This window comes from Dromaius novaehollandiae, chromosome 5, assembly GCF_036370855.1.
Source record: "Dromaius novaehollandiae isolate bDroNov1 chromosome 5, bDroNov1.hap1, whole genome shotgun sequence".
NCBI classification, from domain to species: Eukaryota; Metazoa; Chordata; class Aves; order Casuariiformes; family Dromaiidae; genus Dromaius; species Dromaius novaehollandiae.
In genome coordinates, this window is record NC_088102.1 from 25,299,273 (window position 1) to 25,325,566 (window position 26,294).

Consider the following 26,294-nt stretch of genomic DNA (forward strand, 5'->3'; position numbering starts at 1 on the left):
AAGGATTGTAGCCTCATGGTTATCTATAATACAGGAGAGTGAAACAAGAAGAATATAGCTGTCAGCATGTATTGCAGCCAAACTGTTTGAATCAATGGCACACTGTATACAGGGCCCGTAATCTCCCTGTGGCTCCTCTGCATTAAAAGCAGCAGAGGGTACGAAACAGTTCCAGCTACATCTGGAGCTGCAGGCAGTCCACGTGGAGTAATCAGCGCGAGGGGAGATGGATCCTAGTCCATTTCTATGGAGGAGTATGTTGGATCGAAACTGAAGTTTTGCAGCTCCGGCTCACTTTCAATATTTATTGTTAACAATAAGAAGCAATGCTTATACAGCACTTTGGAGCTTCAAAGCACTTTATAAGCATTAATTAATATCTTAACACATCATCTTACTCTGGTACCCATCTGGCACTGCATCAAAAAATTACAGCCAAACTGGAAAATAATTACTATTTTAAATGGACCCAAAAGAACTTAATCCAGGAGGAATGAGCACAAGAAAGAGATGGGGAAAACCAAAATGCTGGAAAAAGGGAATGGCAAAACTAAGCCACGAGCAGAGTTCATATCGGCCTTCTGCTCAGTGGCCAGAGCTGGAGCATAAGAAGTGCCATAAGATAGTCGGACTTCTCTCTTGCAATATTTACTCCACAGCTGTAGGCCACCATCAGTTCTAGAGTTTTGCACTGGTGGGTAAAAATCTGAACTCCTCACAGGATATCTCAGAGCTGCCTCCTGTCCTCTGTAACAGCAGAGCAAAAGACCAAGTAGAGGGTCTGCAGCTGTTTATTGCTGGTGAATTCAACAACCAGTTTATATTCATCTATCAAGGAATATGCAAGTGAAAGCAAATATTATGGTCATGTTCATTTGTTTCTGATTACAAAATGTATGTAAATGCATATGCAAATTAAGTGCAGCCATCAGGCTTATGGCAAAATGCCAAATTAGCCTTAGTGTTACAAAGTCTGGGGTGGCTGGTAGGGACATCCTGTGATTATAAGGAAGGGTAGGCAGTCCTTTTTAGATATAGCCAAAACAGGAAAACTGGGCTGCTCCAAAGGGGCAGGTAGAGGATAAATCCTGCAGTAACTTGTCTCTTTAAATGAAACTGAGGGGCTATAGAAAAATCTGTTCCTGCTGCAGTTAAAAGTGTTATAATTACAGAGCAACGGGCTTCTCTGTCATTCAGCAGGCAGCATCCCCAGGAAATCTTGCTCTGTAATCAAGGGAAGAGGTGCAATCAGGCCCCTATTCAGGCTTCGTTTAGAAACAGCCCCTGCAGGCAACACAAAGGCTTCAGCATGGTGCTTTGTGAAGCTGGTGATCACGTCAATGTCTTGGTTCTGCAACTACAAGCACAGTTAATGTCATTTCTAAGCACATCTTCAGTTCACCTTCATCCACAAAGTCCAGAAGAGGCCTAAGGAGAGGACTGAGATCTTGGGCCAAGATATTCTTGTGCATACAACGCTGCACTCAGACTGTCCATATGACTGAACTTGCTCCCTACACCTTGACATTGGAGAAAGAGGGAATTTCTAGCAGACTAAGCAAGACAGCATGGTCCTGAAGGCAACTGATGAGCACGCGCACCTGGCCAGCCAGGCTGTTACAGCAGCACTGTTTGCAAAATTAGCATGGGAAATTTTGTTTTGGTTTGGTTTGGTTTTTTTCACTGATGAACATATCTATTCTGACGCTCAAATTCTACAGGAGCCTCATTTGCCTGGTAGCAGCCTGATCGCACAGAGGCTGGTGAGCTTTATTGGAGGGGAAGGTGTCTCTGACTTAAGCTTTCATGTCTAATGCCACTATTGCCCAAAAACATACAAATTAATCGCTACTCAAATTGGCCATCCTTTGTACCCTACAGAGATGTCAGATTCAATGAACCAGCTTACTCCAACTGCAATGAAAATAGCATCACATTTTATTCAAAACAGCCAGATCTTCCAAAGTTTGCACACATTTGCACACCCATTGTATACACTCAGACAAAGAAATCATCAGACCAGTAATGACCAGCTCAGCTACTCATTCGAGCATATAGCTACCATGACATATACAGTCCTGGTAACTCTGCATGCACATTAACTGCCAAAAAGCTTTCACACAGCACATCAGGGCATGTTCTGCACAGGATTTATAGTTTTGTCTCACTACAGAATGGTTTGTTCTCTGCTGAGGTTCACTATAACTGGAACTGCACTTTGCATTACAATAACTCCTAATACTGTAAATGGAGCTTCATTCCGTCACAGTTCACCATCAGCAGGTTCCACTCTCTATTTATTTTTTATTTCTTTGGCCACAGAATAAATGGGTTTGTTGTGGTTTTACCATCTGCAGACATAGGTATCAGTCAATAGCCAAGTAATGGCCTGGACCCTGTCAAGAGAACTCATTATTAAAAAGGTACATATTGCATTTAGCTGTTCAAACAGAAGTTGTTATTGATTGGATCCCATCAGTTCCAAGTAAAAGAGCCAATGTCAGTGACCAACTGAAATACACATACAGAATAAAGAGAAGAAAACTGTGTAATGGGGCTAAGGATCCACAAAAGAGAGTTCCTGATACCAGTTGAAAGGACATGTCTCTCTGAAAAAAATCAGACTAGGAATAAAATAACCCTGTTGAGCAACATTTCTGCAAATATGCAAAGGCAGGATAAGAAAATGAAACAAATGGGAACAGTTCTTGCAAAAAACATTTCAGTCTCCTGGAAAAAAAGCAAACAAAGAAAATACAAGCTGGTTAATGGCTGATCAAGCCAGGGGCAGGAAGAGCTCACACCCAGCCCTGCCATTCCTACCACATCCTACTGTCCATCAGTGGAGGTTTTACCACATCCAGACCACTGAAAGAAAACTTATTTGAAGTTTGCTAAGTTTTTTTCAAAGTCAGATAAAAAGGCAGCTATATTTCTCTACTTTCTGTTTTGTTTCTTTGCCACTTTTCTTTGTGTGCTTGTTTCCACTTAGTAAAGAGCTTTTCTTCTGTTTTTCCCCTTCTTCTCCGAATCCTCAGAGATATTGCAGCATTTTCGGGTGACATCAAACAGCGCATAGAGGTCACCCCTTTTCAAGAATAAAGGAAACAGAAAACAAGGTTGATTATAAAATTCTAACATAAACCAAATATGCAGCATGAAGTAACAAGAAAGAAAACAGAAGAACTGGGCTAGTTAAGTGTCTGTGGAAATCTCTGCATTTGTTCCAGAGAAAAGTTCTCTGCACAATATTGTTGTGTGTGAGTAAACAGACCACAACTAATAACGAGCGAAAAATGTTTATTAAAAAAAGGTACATCATGACAAACTTCTTTGCTCACCCTTAATAGAAGGTTGGGCTGGAAACTGATGAATCACTATAGGAAACAAACAGCAATGGTGACGCATGACTTCAAAAGGTAACAATAGCACTGCTTGATCCGTGATGTCTACAACAGAAATATCCCTGGCTTCATTAGAAGATGCATTTTGTATTGCTCCACCTACCCAGGGAATAAAGAAATTCCACCACCCAAGCCCTGACTATAGCTGTCCTGTGGGTATATGGAAGCCTTGGTCACAGTATTCTTTCAAGACGTCTGCTGAAAACCATACACTGTTGATATCTTGAGCAGCTCCCTGTGGAGTCTGGATCCATTAACTCAGCAGCAGAAAGAGGTTTGTTTCTTTATATTTCAGAGTCCAAGTGTGTGGGTGGCTCTTGCAATCTTCCAGCACCCTAAACTTTAATTTAGGCATGAGGTGTCTTTGTTCTGCAAGGGTATGAGAAGCAGGCCCGATGGCCATGCTACGAACTGCTCACCCATGCCCAGCAGTCTCTCAAGCTCCAGATCCTTTATGGTTCAAGTACAGAAAATCGTTCTTACTCGGTTTTGGTTTGGACCTGATGGGTGCTGAGCAAAAAGTCAGGAACAGTTCTGGTATTCAGCACCTCTCAGGCTCACACCTCCTTTCTGACGTAACTTCCCTATCAGGACTTTACACACTGCCCAGACACTGCTTGAAGAGGATGAAAAGGAGGCTATCACACCTCAGAGTCGATGGGAATTTATGGATAGATTATATCTAAGATGTCTTCTTGGAGTGTAAAGATGCATGGATCCAGAAAAAGGAAAAGCAAAAAAGGAATTTGCTGGAACAAACTCTGTTTTCCTCCTTTTTTCCTCTAAAATCTATGTTGAAAGAGTTGGAAATTTGGAGAAAAATGAGGAAAAAAAATAACTTTAGACAGTCTCTCACTGCTCATTCTGAAATAGGTTTTATTGTTGCACTTCAAATCTTTACAGTGTTATTTATAATTAATATATACTTTAAATTTTATTACTGTAGCTGAAAACTTGTAGCATTAAGCAGTTATTTCTCCAGCACACTGTAGATCTTTATAGCACATACACCCGACGTTATCCCAGGAGGCATATTAGTCTTGTCTGCAAGATGGCTATTTTGGGCAAGAATAATGTGCTATGTACAATGATCATGTATTGTTACTGTAACATCTGCATATGAAAGCAAATTTTCTGTTATCATTAACACCACATTAAAATAAATCCATGGAAGGATGTTTGTTTTCCCAACTCTCTCTTCCCATAGATACAAGTTTTCTTCTCTACGTATACCATAAAATTAGATCTGTATTTACATAGTAATTCTGTAGGGGTACTGACTTCCTTTTTGCTTACATATCAACAGTACTGAGACTTTATTTTCATCACTTCTCACATTCTGTGTACTGAATTCTGCATAATCCATTTTTATTCCCCAAAGAATTAAATAAACACTAGTTTTGATAAATAAGATTCCATTGCAAATATTTCCATTTTGAGGGGGTTTTTTTCTCCTCGAAATTGGACATTTCTTCCTCAGGTTCCACCTTGGCTCCTGTTGTGTTTAAACCTAAATATCATAAAAAATGCTGTGCTGAGATCCTCAAATTTGCACTGCAATTTCCAGTGAAGTCTCTTGCACATACACAGTTAATTACCATGACACTGCTAGAGATCAAGGAGAAAACCCTGAAATACACCTCATCACGTGGTTTGCATTATTTAAAACTTTTGGACTGAAATTTTGAAAGGAAGTATGAAACAGCATAGAAACACTCAAATCCATCTTCCTTTCACAATATAAAGCAAGATTTTTCAGCAAATCTCAAACCAGTTTAATCAAGGATGCTAAAACAATCCACGTGCCATTCAGCAGTTAGTGGGCGTGCAACTGAGGGGGGCACGGGGCTTTCACTGACTAGCAACAGCTCATATCAAAGATGGCTTAACTTTGCAATGCCCTTTCTGGGCAATTGCAATGCCCCTTGCTGGGTTTGCCATACACACATGGCTGCTGTTTACCTACACTTCACTAGGTTTTCAGAGGCAAACGGTAGTGGAATTCACCCAGACAGCTAAGACAATTTCTTACTAATGCTTTTACCAACGCCCAGTACTCCTGTATTCACCACTTTATATTTTCTACCCTTATTAATCAGTTGCTGATGAAAATTTGTCTATGCTATAAATGCAGCATGCCTTCAGAAAGTCACTTTTTGCAAGTGCACATGTTTCTATTCCCATTTCATTAGCTCCAGCTGGGAAAAGGATGGTGGAATTTTAATTCCTCTGATAACCACCAGCAGCGATAAGAACTCTCTCATAGCCCTGCTAAGTGACAAACTAACACTTTGGGTTGTATAAACATCAATGGGGAGCAGGAAAGTACTCTCTTACCTTCAGAACAGAGTTTGCCAGCATATCCAGTGGCTGAGCAGTCGCAGTGTGGCTCACCATCCAGAAGAAAGCAAGTACCACCGTTTTCACAAGGGTTTTCTGCGCAGAGCCCTTCCACGTCCAGCCGGACCCCTTGACTGCCCAGGAGCTGTGGCTCAGAGTTGCCGTATTTCAGTTCCAGGATAAATCCTTGAAACGGAGGTTCACTCAGAACACCATCAAGGGTCAAGGCAGCAGGACGGATGTCTAACGGGACTCCACCCACAAAAAGGTCACTGACGATGTTCATATACTGGCGCTGTGGACGCACCTCACCCGGCTTGGCTTCACCATCCAGCACTAGCACCGTCCGAAGGTGATTGCGGCTGATCATCAGGAAGTGCCAGTTGCTGTCGTTGACCTGCTTGTCTGTGATAACTGTAGTCTCAGCACAGTCCACACTGAACTGGAGCTGGATGCGCCCATCAACAAGCGACAGACAGAGGAAGTCGCAGACACCACCGTCATCGAAGTAGAGAAGCAGCCCCGCCGAGACATTGGTCTTGAACTGGAAGCTGAGTTCGCTCCTGGTGCTGGCATCCCAGCGGAGGTAGCGGGCCCACTGGTTGGGGATGCCCATGAACTCCAGACCCAAGCAGAGACCCAGCAAGGAGCCCAGCAGCAAACTCACCTTGAAGGTGAAGTAGACAGAGTGGAGAGTGAAGCCCATTGTTTCAAGAACCTCCTCTTCCCTAGGACAAAAACAAAAGCCACAGTACTGGGAGGAGAACCCCAGCAGTTAACACCAAATCTGATAAATCCCACAGGAGAAGACGGAAAGCAGAAAGAGACAGAGAGAGGGAGAGTAGGTGGAAAGAGAGATAGCAAGTGCACGTGACTGAGAGGAAATGTCTCCTCTTCGATGAAAGATTTCAACTGTCCTTTGGGATCTAGAGGCCTTTATCCCAGAAAAAAAGGGTATATAAAATGATTTCTCCGGGCGGTGTGCTTTTGTGAAGGGCAAAATAACCCACAGTGGTTTGTTTTGGTAGAACACGAAGGTGACACCAGTTGTTCCAAGGAAAGAGGAGAGGCTGAGTTGAAGGCAAAGCCTCAAGTTCTGGTTTCCTAGAAGTGATAACAATATTGATGGAGGTGGCAGTGAGGTGGAGGAGAGAGTGAATTCATAAAACACGTGATCCTTGGGAGAGCAAAAATAAAGTCAATCTTCATGATGCACTGGTAGCAATCCAGCCCATAACTCACTGTTTGGCACTCACAGAGCTTGCTGGACCTGTGGGGTCAAGAGAAGAGAAAGGAAAAAGTTAGCCCCACTGATCACCATATCTTTACTATGAAGCTTACTAACATCTTGTTGAGTAACTTGTTTGCATTTCCTGATACACTGGCCACTTCTTCATGCCTGCAGGTGGGCATACAGTCCTCCAAAACAGCAGGGACATTTATGTCATCAGAACTAGAAGGACCAGAGAGAGACCTCACCAAGTGACCTGCACACACTGCAGCACAGAGCAATGTAAAAATACACCACATTATTTAACTCCTTTTACGAAGGCAATCCTATTAACTTTACTGAGAAAAATGGTGCTGAAGCTTCCCCAGTAACAACTACCTCTCAGTGAAAATGCGTGAGACAAAGACCAGAATTGCTTGAGAGCACAAGGATTGATGCAGAACAAGGAAGGGCATTATCCAAACTTCCCATTCCTCTGCTTTCATTATGCTTCCTAGCACACCAAGCAGGCATTAGAGAAGATATCCCTGCTGTCAGCCTGTCATTCTCCTTTTATTTTACATCTTGCTCACTTCAGAGGGTCTAAGAGGGACCCTCACAGCCTGAAAATAGATGCTATACAAATTATATATGGCAACCTGTAGCTTAGATGATAAGAAGCGTTTAAGCACTTACCACTTACCCTGATCTAATGGTTTGGCTAACAGGCCAAGTTCACCCCTAGGTAACAGTGAGCAATTCAGTGAGCCTTCAGTGAGCAGGAGTTGCACCTCTTAGCATTAAGATTTAACTCACTTCTAACTATTTGCATGTGGGCGACTGCATGCCTGGGGTAGGAGGATGTTTTAAGATGACAAGTAAAGACAGCACAAAACTGGGCTCATTCTTTGAAAATCCTGGGTATTTTTTTTTTAAAAAAAAAGGTTTTCCGCTATCACAGGCACTTGTTCACATAGATGGGTTGGGCAGCGGAACAGCTCTGGGGATGGCCAACACTAACACAGATATGAAGTAGGAAGGGAGGTGATGAGAATCGGGATTCAGCCTTCAGCCTCCCAGCTGCCAGCTCAAGCACGTATTTCACAAATCATGCCACCAGTATTGGGACAAAATATGCACTTGAGATGAGTGTTTTGTGATGTGGATGATGAAAGCTGATGTTCCTAGTGGGGGCCTGTCCTGAAACACTGCAGAGATGGGCTGTGTCCAGAAAGTTACTGCCTGGCTAGGGCAGAGGTTGAGCTGGAGGAGAATCACCAGGCAAAGGAGGGGACAGCTCACACTGCCACAGCCCCGGCTGTACCTGCCCCAGGGGCCTGCAGAAGCCATAAGTCTCCAGGGCTGTCAATCTGGCAAATTTAGTCAGCACTAAAAACAAGTCACTTAGAAAACAAAATAGATCAATTAAAAGAGAACCCACAAGCTAGAGAAACGCGAGCTTTCAATGCCCAGTGGAAGCCAGGCCCATTCCCTGCAGCTGCCTGACTGAAGCTTGTTAGCGAAACTGCTATAAACACAAATACAATCAAGTCAAAACCAGAGGGAAGATAATTCCTTTTAATTGTTAACAGCTTGGCTCAGGAGAATGGAAGGAGGAAAAAAAAAAAGGAAGTGTTAGGAGAGGTGTAAAGCCAAAAAAAAAAAAAAAAAAGATCCAAATGCTCAAATCATCTGTCTTCCCAATAATCAGGATGTTGGCTCAGTCAGGGCAGGGGGTGGAGGAGGAGGACGTTAGGTAGGGCCTTGAAAATCAACTGGAGGAAGAAGTATGTGGCTCTTGTCCGTTTACCTTTCTCCTCTGTGCTCCCTGGTGGCTCCACTAAAATAGGCCATGATTTACGGAGAAGGAGAATAGAGTGAGAGGGAGGGAAGAGAGAAAGTGATGACCCAAGCATGGAATTATTGATGAGATGGGAATAGGAATATAATAATGTGTGTAAATTAGCCAGCAGGGTGTTCCCAGCAGCTCATGGCTCCCTGGAACATTTACCACCACTGCAACAAAATTCCCTGCTAGGTCAGATAGCCCTGAGATAGCCTGAGCTAGAGAGGGAGTGAGCCCGGCAGGGCTGCAAGCACCCACGGAGACACTGCAGCACAGGGGCTCTTGCAGCAACTTTGGATTCTCCTGGGCAAGGTGGGTTACACCATTTGCATGAGAAGCAGCCCTCAGCCTTGCTAGTCTTCTTACCCTGTTTTAAAAAAGCTATCTCTTTGAGAACTAGTGAAAGACACTAAGTAATAGCACTAGGTGTGGACACCCTATAGACAATCACAGATAAGATATGTATGTCCATGTACAGCCCAAGTGCATGTCCAAACAGCCAGGTCTCTTCCAATCTCAGGCTGCTGACGCCCTGTTTTACACATGAGAAGACACCTCAGTCCCTGTGGGTCTTCAATCTTTGGGATATTTCAAAGGAGCAGGCCACCTGTGGTACAGATTTCTGTAACACTGATACCCGTTCGTTAGGAGGCAGGCTGGTATCACCAACTCACTCCATGCCAAATGTCACAGTCAACGAAGAAAATGAGGTAGAAAACGCTAAAGTCCCTGGATTAGCACTGCTGACTGTGGGAACCCAAGGCAAACCCTCTCCATCTGTTTTGAAAGACAGGGTCAGGGTTCTGTTCCAATGGAGGAAGAAGGCACAAAAATCATAAAACAGAGGTGTCATTTCTGGATGCCTCATTTCCTTTTGGACATTCCAGACAAGGTGTTGGGAAGGCTGCCTGCACCCTGCCACCAGGAGACTGGGGCTGTCCAAGGCTTCTCCAGGGCTCTGCCAGTGCCCCTCAGCCCTGACCTGTGGCATCTCCTGCTATTTGAGCTCAGCCAGTGCTAGCAAACCTCACCACACAATAGCAGGGCCTGAGAGAGAAATTCAGAAGACACACTGCCCACTTAGCATTGGCCAGGATTTGAATCTGAATCTTGAAAGTGTATATCCTGACACAGTAAATCTGTGCCTTACCCGTTTCCTGCAATGATTCTCCAAGACACACAGAGAACGAATAATTTTCTGCTCTTACCATTTTATTTTTAGAATAAGTACTACCCTAGCAGCCTCACGCAGCACACTGCTACCATAGCAATGCATTACAGTTTGGGACAATAACTATACAATCCCATAGTATTTTCTTATATGTATTATCTCTGAGAAATCTCTAACTTGCTCACAGCATGAACACATCTGACAGAAAAAGACTTCATGATGGACATCTCCTCTCCCAGTCACAAACTCACAACATCCCTGTTCCAATTCCACTTACTGCTCACATGGAAAAGCACTATAACAAATATTTTCCATGTTCTATTTTTACCTCAAAGTGATTTAGCAGCATGAAACAAGACGGCTAGTCGCATGTGATCAGCCCTTTAACAAACCACTAGGAAAGTCTTTGCAGAACATTTTAAGAACTTGCTACCCTGAAGAAATGAGGCAGCCAGCAAGTTATCTCCACTGCAGCCCGAGCAGCCTGCACCGCCTCCCCAGCCCGCAGAAGAGCTGAGACCACGAAGACCCTGCGTGCTGAACAGACGGCTCAGCACTTCACACATGCAAAACTTGCTGTAGGAAACACACCCACTTGCACTATTCAAACTTCCCACTCACCGGGCTGAGAGAGCTGCACAACTTCCCAAGCAGGGGGAAGGGAGGCAGCACTGCTGTAGCAGTGCTGCCAACTACCATCCACCTTCCCAAACTTGAGGGCAGCCTATTAATGCCAGGAGGTCAGAGCCATCTGCTTAGCAGCCCCAGGAGGAAGGTCTCACTCTCACTTCGGAGTGGCTCTCAACTGCTTATCAGCTGTACACGGAGAGTGAGTGACATTATCTAATTGCCAACTAATTTCCATAATTACCAACTGGCACACTCTGTATGTGGGGTTAACATCCTCACAAACATCTCACAATGCACCTGCCTGGGAAACAGAGCAAGAAGCTGGGCACAGTGCTAATGCTCGGCTTATTTACCCAATTGCACAAAAAGGTTGCAGGCGATGGGTTTGCCACTCTCTGCCCTCCCGCCTTCACTTCCTCCCTCCCTGACTGCTAATTGCTTAGGGATGGATTTCTTTTTTTTTCCGCTTTATTTTTCTTTTTTGCTTTAAAGTATAATTTTCAGCAATTCTTAGTGCAGGAGAAATAAGACAGGTAGATGAAGCCAGGTACAGGCTGGCTTCTCTCACGAACTCCTGCCACTTCAGCCCAGTGCAGGCCTGCTTAAGTCACGTTACTCTAGTCAAGGATGCTGGACCACTATTGCACTGATTCAGACTGATTGGGCTGACAGCACCCCTGGTCTGCCACCATCCCAAACTGCTCATTATGCCAAACTTCAGCATGGAGGGAAAAACATACATTAGTGACCTAAGACCCATGCATTTATTACCCAACTGACTTAACTCTTGTCCTTGCCTTCACCAGAAAAAAAGCAAATGGAATGGTTTCCCCAGCCCCTACGGAAGCAGAGGAGTTTTAAGGAGGGGTAGACAAAGCTCTAGTTTGGCTCTGCTTCAGTGCATGTTCCTGCAGTCAGCCCAAGGCTGAGCAATCAGATTGTTACAGCTCCATGACACAGGATGCTCAAAATGATCCAGTGAGATTCACAGTCAATAACTGCTATTAAATGCAAGCTTGCCAGTGTTGGAAAAATTGGGGAATTAATAGTATTTATTTAGCTGTCTTCACTCATCTAGTTTTCTAGCAAGCAACAGGCTCTTTTTGGATCGTGTCTTAATGTGGGTCTCCACAGAGACTACTACCTCTTAAAAGCAGAAATCTTCCTACTTTGTCTATGCCCAGCTGAGCTATGGCTAAAAAAGGAGGGGAAAAAAAAAAGAAAAGAAACCTTCCGATGAAAAATGCAGATGTGAAAATTGTGAGTTGCTGCTGTCACTGGGGAAAAAAAAAGGAACACAAAAATCCTCCCATCTCCCAGCCTCCTCAGCAAGGATGCATGGTAAGATGCTTACAGAGAATTGAGAGGAGACAAGGAGGCTTTGAAATTCAAGAGACTAGAGAAAGACACATGGATTAATTTAGTTTTTTACTTCTCTAGTAGAGTTTGCAAGTTAGCTATAAATCTGGACCCTTGCTGGGGTTGGAGAGGACTTTGGGGTGGCACCAGCAGAGCTTGAGCTGCAGAAAGGGGGCTGGAGATAGAAGTGGACACTTACACTTGCAGGAGAGTTTGGGGGAGCTACACTGCTAGAGGGGGACAGGGATAAGGCAAGATGAGTCTCCTTAGTGAAATGGCCCCAAGTGCACTTGGAAATTGAGGCTTCATCTTGAAAAGAGCTGAGCTCCTGTTGAAATCAGCAGAACTTCACAGAACACAATATCTCACGGGGTCTGCTGCTGGGAGAAAAGCGGAAGAGGACACAGGGGTCTTTATGGTTTTACCTTGGGCATAGAGAGATATGTGGGGATGAAGGCAAGCATCAGCAAATGGAAGGAGGGGTTATGAGAATGGTGGCACTGGCACTTTGTGACCCCTGCTGGATGCTTTTCAAGGATACAGTATTCATACAGATCTCAAACATCACTGGGAGCTGCACAAGTGCCTTTGCCACCCACCCTACTCCTCACGAGCCCAAGGAGACAACACACTCTCCTATGTTCATTGGTTCCTTCTACCACTGATGTATTCTGCAGGCTTAGCTTTTCCATTCTTGAAAGTGGATACGGAGTTGCTCAGTTCTCCTTATCTGAATTCAGCACAGAGCTCCACAGGAGATGGTAGCAAACCCCCCCATCAAAGCAAAAAGCAAAAATAAGGAGATGGTTCTATCCAGGGAGGTCTAGGCCTGCAATTCAAGAGTGTCCTCTTAAAAAAAAGAAAAAAGCAGCAGCACTGGACTCCCTTTGTTCCTCTCGCCTGCAGCAGATTCGAACATACACATGTCCATAAATACACTGTTGGCCATGACCCGCAAGTAGTTTGTAGGTTTCCTGGTACCCTGGAATCAAGCAGGTTATGACCATTCCCCTGCTCCTCCCTGTCCCCAGTCCTCACCCGGGGAGGGCAAGAGCAACTGTTTATTACACATCTACTCTTCAAGCTCACCTCAGTTAACACTGTCATTCATCTGAGTTTGTGCAGTACCCAAATTGGGGAGCTGAGATCATATGCACTCATTTCATGCAAGACACAACAGAAGGGATATGAGCAGGCTACTAATACGCTCAGTTCAGAAACAAGCATGAGACCATGGCAGCGCGGCCTCACACTTCGGAGCAATCAGGCTGGGAAGCCATCTGGCTGCTGGAAGAGTTAATATTTTATAATGAAGATAATCACCCTTCAAGGTTCTTGCCTCCTGGGACTATTAAACAAATTCAATTCAGAACTAGAGCTCTTCAAACCTGGGCAGGAAGAAGGAGGGTTAAAAGAGAGCCGTGAGGGACAGTTTGACTCCCTTCTTAAACACTCTCTCCACCCCACAAGAGGAGGCCATGTAGTCCAAGAGAGTGACCTTTAACTAGCCTACCTAGCCCAAGCTCAGCATGAATGCAATTTATAGACCATTTCTGCTCTCCAGCTTTCTTAACACAAAGAAGAAAAATCAAAACCCAAGCACAATGGAAAAGAAAGAGAGAAAATAACCCTGCAGCGCAATCATGTCTGGGGCTGCTCTGATGGCTTTCTGTTCCCTTCCAGGACACAGAAATAACTCCCAGTGTGTTAATTACTCCCATTACCACAAACTCTCCACTAACAAGGACTAGCTAAAAGGAAGCGTTGGCAGCAGCTGAGCAGTTATTGCTCTGTACCGCCACGCAGGAGAAACCAGGCTCCCCCATCTCCGAGCTGCTCCTAACCGGGAGAGAAATTTCTGCAAAACTCAACAGCCTTTATTGTAATTCCCATGGCAGCTAGGCCGGGAACACTAGCCTTCCCTCAGTTCCACCATCTTTAAAATGGAACGAAGAATACTTGCTTTTCTAAAGACTCTAAGTTCAATGACTGGAAAGCCCCAAAATATTATTGTTTATATAACTCTTACTGAAGCCTGTCCACCTCCATCCCTGCATCCGCTCCTTTTTGCAACCAAGAAGCCTGGATGGATCTGTAGCACTGTTTATCCCACCAGGTCCTAATGCATCAAATGCAAAGAAGGGAGACGAATACATCACAGCAGGGAATGCTAGCAGGGATTTCTGTGAATTTACAATGCTGGCATCACTGATAAATGGCAAAGCTTCTTGTAGATCCCATATCTGGCACATACATTGTCCTTCCTTTTTTTTTTTTTTTTTTTTTTTTTTTTTTTTTTTACGAAAATTAAGTCTTTTTAAAATTGTGTTCCTCACTACTGAAAATTCAAGTTTGAGTGTGTCATCAATGCCTGAAAACGAGGCCATTTCTAAGAAGATTTTCCCAGGACTAAGAGACTGGAATGAGTTTGGTTTTCCTCCAAAATGGATTTGTTTCTTCACAGGCATAGGCTTGCCTTAGACATTCTCCAGATGATGTAGCTGGGGTATGGGGGGCTCCTACTGTTAAGCAAGGAAATGAAAAAAAGTCACTGTTTTATCAGCTGTTTGGAATTAGAAAAAGGTATGGAGAACGAAAAGCAACAAGGAAATAAACTAGTATCTAGCATATAACTAATAATACCTTGCTCTTCCTATCTCTCTTTCTATTCATCTGCTTCATTTCACATGCATTTTTCTGAAGTTCTTCAGGAGCAAGAACAGAGTTTCTTTTCTACATTTGTATAGAATCTAGCATAACGCAGTCAAGAATGGAGCTCCTAGGCACTACCTAGTACAAATAAATAATAACTGTGATTTTCTGTATTTGAGATAGCACTAAAATGCTTCTGAATTCCAGCTGGATTACAGTAGTTCCTCAAAACAAACAAACAAACAAACAAAAAAACACACAACAAGACTAGCCAAAAGAGTAGAATAAGAACAAAGGTTAAATTCATTCTTTCTTCCACTAATAGATTACAGTGAATTCCATCATGTTCAACATGCTTTTACACTCGTGAAACTGAATTTAGTAAGTCAGAGAAGTTTGGGTGTTTTTAAATGACATAATAGGATACTGCTGAGAGGGGAGACCAATGCAATCAGTTTGGTTATTTTACTGAAACATCATGCATAGAGGGGACACTGCACCTGGCCAGAATTCTGTCTTTAGTATGAACAGTAATTCATTTAGGTCATTCATTATAGCCTGCTGGCTCATGGGAAAATAAGCAGCATCCAGTTAAAAAGCAAATAACGGGCATGTGGACATCTGGAAATTCACAGTGGCTTTTCCCATTATATAACATGGAGCGCTCTCTCTACTTCTTATTGCAACTTCATAATTTCACGCAAAATTTCTACTCAGCTTCCCCCAAAGCAAATACTAACAACATACAAACCTACCAAGCAGATACGGTAAGCTGTCTGCAGCCCAGGGAACCTTCAGTTCAGTTCCTAAGCATCTTCCATAGCTTATGCTCTGCTTGTGGACCAGATGGGACACACTTTCAGGGAGCCTAGTTAAACACCAGGATCCACATTTCATGCACATCTTGCAGTCACTGATGTTCCCCAGCAAGGGGAAGCAAAGACATTGGCCAGCTGGAAAACACTCTAAAAGCCTATGGGCAGAGTGAGTTCAGGTGTCTGCTTTCCAAACCACATTCCTTTTGCCACTACCTCCAGAAACACGTTCCCTTTTGTGGTAGATACAGAACAGCAGGCTGGGAATCCTCTGCTGCTGGAACTCACTGCCTTCTTCCAGCTCTCTGCTCTTTCATCTTCTGATATATAAAGTTGTTGCCAAAATTCACTCTACACCATCCCTCTCTCCACTTCTCTCTAATGGTTATTGGGGGGGACATGACAGGAAGTTATGCAGAGATAGTTTTCTCAGTTCTAGTGTGCTGGGGAAGGAAGCAGAAATCGTTGCCAAGATAGACTGCTAGCAAAAATGTTTAGATGTTGGTGTCTTGGCTGGAAAAGGATAATCCTTGAAATGGCTCAGGATATTGAAAACTTTCCAGACCATCGTGGAAATGGCTTGTAACTTTTCATGACAGGGGCCAGTCTCTAAAATACCCAGCAATTATGGGGCAGGTGAGAAATCTGTTAGGCACACTGCACTGGTGAGGAGCTGTTTCCAGCCTGGGGTTACGCAGTGGCCGGCCAGGGTGTGCCAAGCAATCCTCCCCCCAACCAAGACGGCCTGTGGGCATGGCTGGGCTAACAAAATCTCTGTCCTGCCACAGCGGTGACCACACCACCAAGGACTGAGAGCATCTCTGGTAAAGGCCACCACGCAGCCCTAGGCAGCCTCAAAGCAGAGAAGAAATATGATGCTTATTGCAGTATGTCTTCTGAAAGGAAGCCTACTGAATGAGATAAATTTAGGCTCAAGAGCTCTGTAACTCACCAGCCCAGAAAGTGTGAGGAATTGCATGCAGGATAGGATTTCTTTTTAATTCACGTGCATCTTCCTGGAGTATATTTCTATGCTTCACACTATTTTGCCCTGTAACTTTTCTCTCTAGTTATGCCTTTTCCTCAGAGACTTGCTTCTGCGAAACGCAGAACAAATGTGAGGCTGTGTAAAATAAAAGGAGCTTTACAAAGTTCAAGTATAAAGGATTCATCTGTTTACTTCAATGAAAACACCTAATGGTGAGATAACGGCATTTCTCAGAGCAAGTGAAAAATGACTAGTCAAAAAGCCAAGGAAAGAGCACTTGGAGCTAAGAGGAAGGGCAACCGTAGGGTGGCAAAGAGGCAGACGACAGCTAAAGCAGCAAGTCCAAGAGCACATTCTGGGCAGCCAGAAGTGCTTGGGCATGTGTGCAGGAAGGAAGGGGCAAGCTCTGTTGCCTAATACATTTTCAAATGAACCTGGATAAAAACTCTAGGAAATAGCATAACAGGGAATAACCTTAACCACCTGAGACATAGACCCTGTGGCACTGCACCAGCACAGATCTGTTCCCTGCCTGTATTGTATGACTCATTGCTGAAAACCCAAAACTAGGCAGCGCTGTGCCAGGGTCACAGACCCAGAAAGCAAAATCTGTCAGTCAACTCAGTGTAACAGGTGAGCCAAGGGAAAAGAGTAACATCATGGAAATTAACAGTTTTTAAAATTATTTCAAATTTTGTAACGGAGAGTTATAACACCACTAGAGAAGACACTTCTCTTTATTTAAGCATTAGTTGTTACATATTGATAAATCAATCACACTTGGCAAATTTAGAAATAGCTAAAAGACAGATATTCTCCTGCAAATGTTCCTTTAAAAGTCAGATGGTCTTTTAAAGAGCTTCCAGCCTTGGGACTCACAGTGCACTGCCCTGGAAGACAATTGACATTCTGAGTGACTGGGCTGCGAATTCAAACTCCCAGCTCGACCTGCTCAAGTCAGGATCCAAACTCACATATTTTAAAAGTAGGGGGAGAAAAAAAAAAGTAGAAGAAAAGAGGAAAAAAGAGAGGAAACGACTTGTGTTCCTGCAACTGTCCAGGAAGGAATCTCTCAGTGTAAAACTTTTGGACGCAATGGTGGGCCACCGAACAAACACCTCTGGGTATTACTTTCATGGGACATATCTTCTGCTTTGACATACTAAATATGAATCTCCTTACTCTTAGCATTTGACAAAGGACAACTGTTTATTATGAAAACCAGTAGTGGAAAAAAAACACATTTATTATGTTAAGGTATTTTCACTCAATTTGCTGTTTTTAATTCAAAAATGAAGTATTCTGTCTAATTAACTGGCTTTGGTTATAACAACTTTTGGTCATTGCTTTCTATTTCCTCATCTTGTTTCTTCTGGAAAGAGGCACAGAAGAGGAAAAGTAGGAAAACTGAGACCTGCTATAAAAATAGCTTCATTCTTAGCAATTGCATAACTTTTCATTTCAAATCAAATTTAAATGTATTTCCCTTCCTTTCAACAAGAAATCTGAACGTTTTGAGTAACACATCCTTTCTGCTAACATTGTTTTCACAGTCTGAAAAGCCATTATTTTGACAAAAACATTTTGAGCAGTTCTTGCTAACAGCGCCCACTTTTCTCCCTTCACTCCGAGGCCTGCGCTCTGCTCGGCGCCTGCTTAGGAGGAGCTCGGAGATGGGTGATGAGTCAGCAATGGGCCTCTCTACTCCTTGGCACCAATTTCAATCTCCTCCTTCCAGGTAAATTGGTATGAAAGGTTTTGCAAGCTGGTAGCAAATAGGTGGCCAATGCAAAATGCTATGAGATTAACTCCAGTTTCTAAATTAAAAGTCACAAAACCTCTCATCAACAACAAGGATTCCTCTACCAGCCACCAAGTACAGCAAGCAAGAAAAGAATAAACAATAAAACTCCTCTCTACACCTACATACTCATTCTGCCTCAGATACGGCTAAAATATGTGGGCAATAAATAAATAAATAAATAGATTCCAGGGTAGACAGAGCACTCCAGTCTCCCACCCCACACCTGTCACAAGTACAAAAATATGCCTGTGAGTAACAGAGGGAAAAGCTTCTCTAATCAACACTTAAACGGAAGATACCTGAAGTGTTTGTAATAACTTGGCAGAACTTCTGCTTCAAAACTGTGTTGAGTAACTGAGATTTAGAAGTAACTATGGAAAATGATTACTTGGTACCTTGGGCAACAGATGGTTCCTGAAACCTGCCAGTTGCCAGACTCTAGGCCAAACTTATCCCCCATGTAGCTTCACCACAGAGTAATTTAACTCATTGTATCTATAGTACCTAGCTAAACACTGCCAATATTTTGCTGTTTACTAGTTCCTCACACATGTAGGATCCATGTTCTAGCCGCCAGGGTATTAGCTTGAGTCAGAAGAAGTCTCATGACCTGTTTGTGTATCCTCAGGCAAAGTGCTCTTTCAGGGGATAGAGCTGGCACTACAGCAGCCGCATTCGCATTGTGAAGTTTAATTAGTGATTGTAAAGTGCTCGACCCACTCGAAAGACAAGCTCGCATAAGAGCAACCTATTTTCCTTTATGACATTAATAGTCGCCTTTCACATTAAGCAAGAGAAGATGTAGCTACAAAACGGAGCAGGCTTTCTTTTGTTAACTCCGATGGCTCAGAGGGAAGAGGTGCACGTTTACCCGTTTAACCGAAAGGCATGGCAACAGCGGCTTAGCCCCCCTCCACCCGACCCCATCCCCATCCCCAGATGTCCTGGTGCAGCCCTGGGACCACACCGCCCTCCCGGGGCTCCTCCGTGCCGAGCTGACGCACTCTGCGCCTCCCCGGCTACAGCTCTGCGGCGGGGACTACCGAGCCCAGCCATACGATATGTCATCGCATGACACAACGTGGGAACCGGGACACTCACCTTCCCCATTTACATCACAGTTGCTTACAAATCAAGTAAGCCTATACGCTGGCTGCTACGTATTTTAAACAGGAATCACGGCCCACATCGGATGCATCGGTTAGTCAGAAGATAAGCGGCTCTTGCTCTCCCCCAGCCCTCTCGAAGGAAGAATTTGTTTCTGCCTTTTCAAAGACAGACAACCAGCCATTTTGGGAAAAAATGGGTAGCCTGAATTGCATTTCCCCCAGTGGTCATCTAAAACATCTGAAAGCCTCAGAGGAAGGAAAAGGTGGAAAGCCAGGCAGGCGTCTTGTATGCAGCACTGCCTAACACTGAGGATCAGCTTTATAGGCTCCATGTTCCTCCACTTTTCTGGGTTTACAAATGATAAAAATAAAAAGTCAAAAAAGCCTTATGCATCTAACAAGAGAAAATCCCTGTGTACTCCTCCATATACTTAACTAACACCTAAATAAATAAAGTAAAAAAGGTACTGAGGCCATGTTTGTACAGTTAAGTTGGCCTTCTGAGAAAATAAAACATTTAATTACAAACATTGTTAAAAAAATGAAAAGCTCCTTTCAAGGCAAATATGTGAAATGTGTACTACTGCAAAAAGTAAAACTGCCTCCACAGTTTAAAGGAAAGAGAAGACACATCACTGTAAACTGCTTTTAAAGAATCCCTAATGTAGGATTTCCTATTAAATGAAAAGGGGAAAGGGTATGGAAAAGCCCATCCCCCAAAACCCATCAGTCTTCCAATTGTTTCACAAATGCAGACTAGAAGTAGTCACCTGTTAAAAAATACATGCTGATAAAAGGTATAGAGTTACCCCGCTGTGCTGAGCCAGCCTGCTGCCTTGGACTACGGCTTGCTGCTGGCTCTCTCTCAGATGTCTCCCTGGAGAATCCTATACTGCCTCACCATGACAAGCATGGCTCATCCAGCAGAGCAGAATTGGAGGCATTCAAAGGATATCCCCCAAAATATCCATTCCCAATAGTTTTTTCTGTCTAGTGGGAGAGATTAAGATTGCAACTATACCAAACTATACCTGACACGCACTACACAACTAGTTGATTTTAAGCCACAGGACTGCAGGCTGTTTCGTGATGATGAAAATAAAGTCTGAGGTAATAGTACCACAGCAGCAAGAGCGTACAACTGAGAACAGGAGGGTGGCCAGAGCGGTGCTCAGCAGAATATTTCCTATTAAGGTGGGTAATAGCAATAAAGCCAGAAAAATGTTTTAAGCAGCACTGCTGTAAAACAAACCTGGATTCAGCTGATTTCATGGACTTCCAGAACAGCCTTCTCTTAACCTGTACACCAGTAAAAGCTACAAATCCCAAATCCCTCAGGGACATCCTCCTCTCCAAAGAAATTCATCCCCAACAGACTCACCAGTTCTTCCTCTACACCAGCCTGAGAAAACTCTGCTGTTGAAGGCTTTTTCCAAGTCATCAACTAGATGCAGGTGCCTCTGGCACCACACCCAGGCCTGCGCTGGCCCCCTCCACCACCCTCACGCTCAGGGCATAAGGCCCTGATCGCCTTCAGGTGGAAATCAGCCTGTCCTTACAGCAGGGACTTCGTAGTAAGAGGGGCCCTTCCTCCTCACCCGACTCTTGCTTCAAGGACATCTCATACCGCCTGCGGCCAGAGCGGGAGGCCACCTCCCATGGGCCCCATCAGCCCTTTTACACCCCCCTTGCAGCACAGCCGCTCCTCCTCAGGGAGGCTCCTTTCCACTTTAGCCTTGGCTATAACCCAGGGAGCAGAGGCCGCACGCACCTCGCACCTCCTCTGAGGCCACCGTGGGTCTCACAGTGCTCACAGTCCCCCTGCCCCAGACCTCTTCCCTCTAGCTGGGGAGTCGCAGCCTCTCCACCTCTGCTCACAGAAAGCTCGTTGGGTATCTGATTAACCTTCTCCATGCTTCTTCTGGTGGGATGACCCAGACTGCACGGAGCTAGTAATTACATCACACTGGGCTGGGATCTTGGCGAGTTTTATAATGCAAAAACAAACCCAGTTCATTTATGAACAGGAGATCTCCAAAGAAAAACCCAAGGTACCACAAAATGTCACTTAGTAGTGATTCGCAGTCCCTGCTAACCTGGGTTCTCCTTTGGTTCCTTTATAGCTCACCTCTCAGAGATATTCAAGTGCATAACACATTAAGTGATGTGATTAGAATTGATCCAGCATAAGTCTCCCATCCTGCCCCAAGGGAACAATTACACTATTTTTAAAGCATGAAATGCTAGCACTTCATTTTGAACCAGAGCGCCACATGTGAAAAGCTCTGCTCCCATCCTCATATTAAACCTCCCAGCCACAAAATATTTGTCCATACATATGGTATAATAATCATTAAAAAGTATAGTAGTCTGCTACAAAGGTGACTGGTGAGACTGATGAAATCACAAGAGCAATAGAAAAAAAAAGAGAGAGAGAGAAAAGTAGCCAGTGCTACAGCAGGTAGAAGCCAAGGTAGGGGGATGGACCTGCAATGTAAAGCATGCACATCTTCCAGTTACCAGAGAAAACATTCACCAACCCACTCAAGGTGAGTGGTTTTCCCCCCCCTTTTTCTATTTTCTGATGAAGGATTAAATAAGTTTAAGATTTCTCTTTGACCAGCACAGTCTTGCCACAGGGGAATGGGACTACTTTGCACTACTAAGTCCTAAGTGGCAAATGAAAAAAAGAATGCGAGTCCCTGGGACAGTAGGTTTGGTAAGGCCAAAGCTACAGCCTCCGTCAGACAGTGAGGTGGGGAAGTGGAGGTGAGAAGGGTGAAACATGAGCCCCATAACTTGGATCAATCATAGTCTCGTGGAAAACAGAAAATAAAATTTTTTTTACTCATCACGCTATTAAGCATTTTGTCATTTCAGTGACTCCAGTATCCCCATTTTATGCTCTCAGGCTAGTGCTTTTTGGTTATCAAGATCTGTCCACAATGCCAATGGCCAAGAAAAGAAATTAGTTGCTTCCTTTTTTTTTTTCTTTTCTTTCTTTTTTAAGATCTGTGTTTGACTTTAATTACTTTTATACTTACTTGGGAAATCAGACTTGACTCTCAAGAGTGTTAAAAAGGGGAAAGGGAAGAAAAAAACAGGGAGAGAAAGAAACAGAGAAAGAAGAGACAAAGGTAAGTTGGATGAATCCAATTAAAAGTTTCTAAGCTCTTTTCCTTGAAGTTTCAGCCAAAGCCACTATTTAGCAATTGGGGGCGGGAGGGGTAGTTATTTTTTAAATTTTATCGGTCATCAAGTCAAAAAATTACTGACATTATTCTTAAAGCAGACATGGTTATCAATTATCAGAAGATACATTTATCTGGAGCTGCTCATGAGAAATTGAAGGCTTTCCAAGACGAATGCAATGCAGAAGACTGGTAGTTCAAGGGAGAGGAAGGACTGGAGAGAAAAAAAGAACTGAACATGGGGAAAGTGTTTACCTTTTCTTCCCTTTGGATTACTATTCAAGACTGAAAACCAAAAAGTGCCACAGTCACAGCGAGCAATCAGAAAAGATCTGCAGAATTGGGTAAGAGGTCATTGCAACAAAATGACCTCTCCATGAAAAATAACTTTGCTTTATTTAATTTTTCCTCAACTTGGTCTTTTATCACTGGGTTTCTTGGTGACATAGCACACTGTATTGCTTGTCCAAGCTGCACCCATGAGTGCCAAAGTATTTATTCCTGGATGATTATTCTAGAGCTGCTGATAAGCACTCATCAGCATGGTCAAACCTCCACCTTCCACTCCTTTCCCCCTCTCCTTCAGTCCCTTCTTCCTTCTCCTCCCAGCCTTTCATTCCTCTACCATTACCCCTCCTCATTCCATTTTAATCAAGGTTCTTTCCTAATTAAAACAAACAAATATGAGGAAGCAATTAACATCTTGAAGGAAGCAGATGGTGGAATAGTGCCATTTCGTTATTGCATTAAGCCTTAACTTGCTATCTCTTTAAACTTTCTGCACTTTAATTAAGCACTGTTACAGGCAAGTTCAATGGGCTCTAGAGCAGGGTTTATCCAATTAGCTCCTGAAAAGCTCACGGTGCATGGTGGCAGGCTGAGTGCGCTGCACAGTATGCTACTGCTAAGGGCAACCCAGGGGCATAAGGGACTACGAACCCTTCCTTACACTTGCCTAAGGCAAGAAAAGGAGCAAGCAGGAACATAATGTCAGTGATATGACAAAGAGGTAAACTCAGCCGTGCCCTTCCATGTTCTGGCAGAAGGTTCTTCACTGTTCCAGGTCACAGGACTACACAATCTCAAATTCAACATGCACATGCTGTAAGAGGCCATAGTGGCTTTTATTGTCTATGCCATCTTCCCAGACCCAGCGTGGAAGTGATGGAGACCTCAGACACATGTCAGACATACAAGCAATAGCCTTAGGTCCCCTTTATCACCCTACCATCTCCTTCATTCCCTCCATTTCGATCTTTGGCTTCCATTACACCCCTAGACATAATGGACCAGTGAAGAATGGGCATTAAGGAGGCTGAATCTTCTAGAAAACGCCACGCACAAGCAGAAAGGTATCCCCCCACCTCCATGTTTCTGTTTGGAGTCAGCCTGATATTGGTGAACACAGACCATAGCAGATGAAGCAAGCATCAAAGACTAATTGTGTCAGCCAGGGTTCTCCTCTCACTTGGCCTCCATGTATGCATGCCGCAGCAATGCAGGCAATCAAAAGATACAGTGATCCAATTTACCTCTGCCCTACCACATTCTGGCAAATAAGCCCTCACTACTCAACATCACTGACTGTCTCTGAATCCTACTCATACACATTTAAGGGCGGAAAAGCCCCCAGCATGACTCAGATGGACATGGCTCTACGGAACGCAAATTTCTCTACACACCATCATCTCCACTCTATACACCTATATGAGGAAAAAATATTACATCCATTTTATAGATAAGAACGAGAGGCTCAGACAGATTTTGTGATTCCCAGCGTCACACAGGGACTATGTGGAGGAAACACTTATCAAACCTGTCTTTTCTGTTTCTCTCAACCACAAAGATCATCTTTTTTTGTATAACCAGGGGTGGAATATGACTCATCGAGGACTCACAAATTACAGAGCCAGAGAACGTCCCTAGGGTCATCTGGTCTGAGAACTTCTCTGATTTAATTTCTGTCTGAAGCAGGGAAAAAAAATCCAATCGTGATTTAAAGATTTCTATTAATGGAGACTTCACCACAACTCATAGAACATTTTTTCAGGGGCTAATTATCATCGTTGTTAAAGTTGTGCATCTTGTTTCTAGCCCAAATTTATCCATTTCAGCTTCTAACTACTCGATCTTGTTATATACCTTCATCTATTCAACTAAAGAACTGTCTATTGAAAAAAAATCCATGTTCCTCACATAATGATAGAAGACTATCCAACATGTATATTTGCCCAGAGATGAGACTTATCTCATAGTGTCCTGGCATTTCTTCATTCATCCAAGTTTCAAACTCAGGCAAGGAAAACACTGAACACAACACTAAGAAATGCAACCACAACATCCTATAAATAATAATGTTTTCCTTATAGGTCTCTTCTACAATTGTGCCATGTACAATGCAAATGTGTTTATTATGCTGAGTATTTAAGTGTGTAAAATTCAGAGATTATGAACATTCAGGTCCCACTATAACCATGATTTAGCACCAAGTACACATGTAAGATTTTGTGTTTTGCTGTGGATGATACCACAATTATGGCTTAAACACAGCATACAGAGAAGAGACTTTAGCAGTGTTATGGGAACAGTAACTCCGGATTTCCTGACTTTAGGTATTTAAATTCTCAGCTATATTATCATACTATAGGGTGGTATGCACACACAACAGGGTTGCGTTCTCTGAATCTCTCTTTCCCTTGGGAGACTCTAAATGGACACAGATGTGAACAGTTATTTCAACACAAGGTTCAAATACAGTTTTATATGTATATGTAGTCTGACATTAAAAGTGTATTTATATGTAATCATTCATTTACTGTGAATGATTATTTACCATAGATTCAGATCCACATATTATCAGCAAAGTGTTACCTTCAGCTGTGCTAAAGAAGGCCCTATTTTGTGCTAAGTGTATTCTCTGACTATTTGCACTCGTAAATTAATTTGGCTGTGCAATTACATTAAGTAGATGCCTAAGACAGCTGCACTAACAGGAAAAGGTGGAGTGTTGGACTAAATCTGACCTGCCCAGTTCCACCTTATCCTCAACATGGGGGGCTGAGGAGATCCCCTGTCAGTGCCAGACAGCAGTGCCTCCGGAGCGGCATCTGAGTCCATGCTGCCTCAGGGACCAGCACCCATTATCCTTTCCATCAAAACCACAACCTTTTGCTCTGTAAACATGAACTTCCCCCCCCCCCATGGATGAAACATCATACAGAGATTTAAAACAGGCACATCTGCACACACGCCTCACAGTGAGCTACATTACAGCTGCACCCAGAGGCCCTGACCATATTAGAGGATTGCCTGAAGGCCACTGTGCCAGACACCCGTTAGACCTGCCCTGGACAGCGTATGCAATTCTGATCACCTGTGCTCACGAAGGACGACAGCAAACTAGGGCAATCCTAGAGAAGGGCTCTGAGGATGAACTGGAGAACCTAGAGCCTATTTTAAGAGAAGATACTCTGACAACTTGGCACTTTTAGTCTGGCAAGACAAAGGCCAAGAGGAGAGATGACAACTGTCTATAAATACTTTGGGGAAGGGGAAGAAGGGGTATCTAAGCTGAAGGGCAATACTGGCACCAGAGCAAAGGCCATGAGTATAAGCTGGCCAAGAGTACACTGGGAATTAAAATAGGATTTCTAACCATCAGCAGACTGAAGTTCTGGAACAGCCATCCATCCAGAAAAGTATCAGACACTGCAAAACTAACGGGTTTTATTTTCTTTAGGTGATACACAACTGCATGTCACGGGACTTAGAAGGT

The 26,294-nt window shown here is 43.6% G+C and overlaps 1 protein-coding gene across 5 annotated transcripts in view; it reads right to left on the reverse strand.

Annotated features, from left to right (window-relative positions):
- Window positions 1-26,294, reverse strand: part of NRXN3 (neurexin 3) — a 1,034,003-nt gene that overhangs the window by 979,528 nt on the left and 28,181 nt on the right. For all 5 annotated transcript variants that reach the window (XM_064512239.1, XM_064512237.1, XM_064512238.1 and 2 more), the window contains exon 2: window positions 5,742-7,014. In XM_064512239.1, coding sequence (XP_064368309.1) covers window positions 5,742-6,450 — 709 coding nt within the window. In that variant the 5' untranslated portion in view covers window positions 6,451-7,014. The remainder of the gene's footprint in view (window positions 1-5,741; window positions 7,015-26,294) is intronic.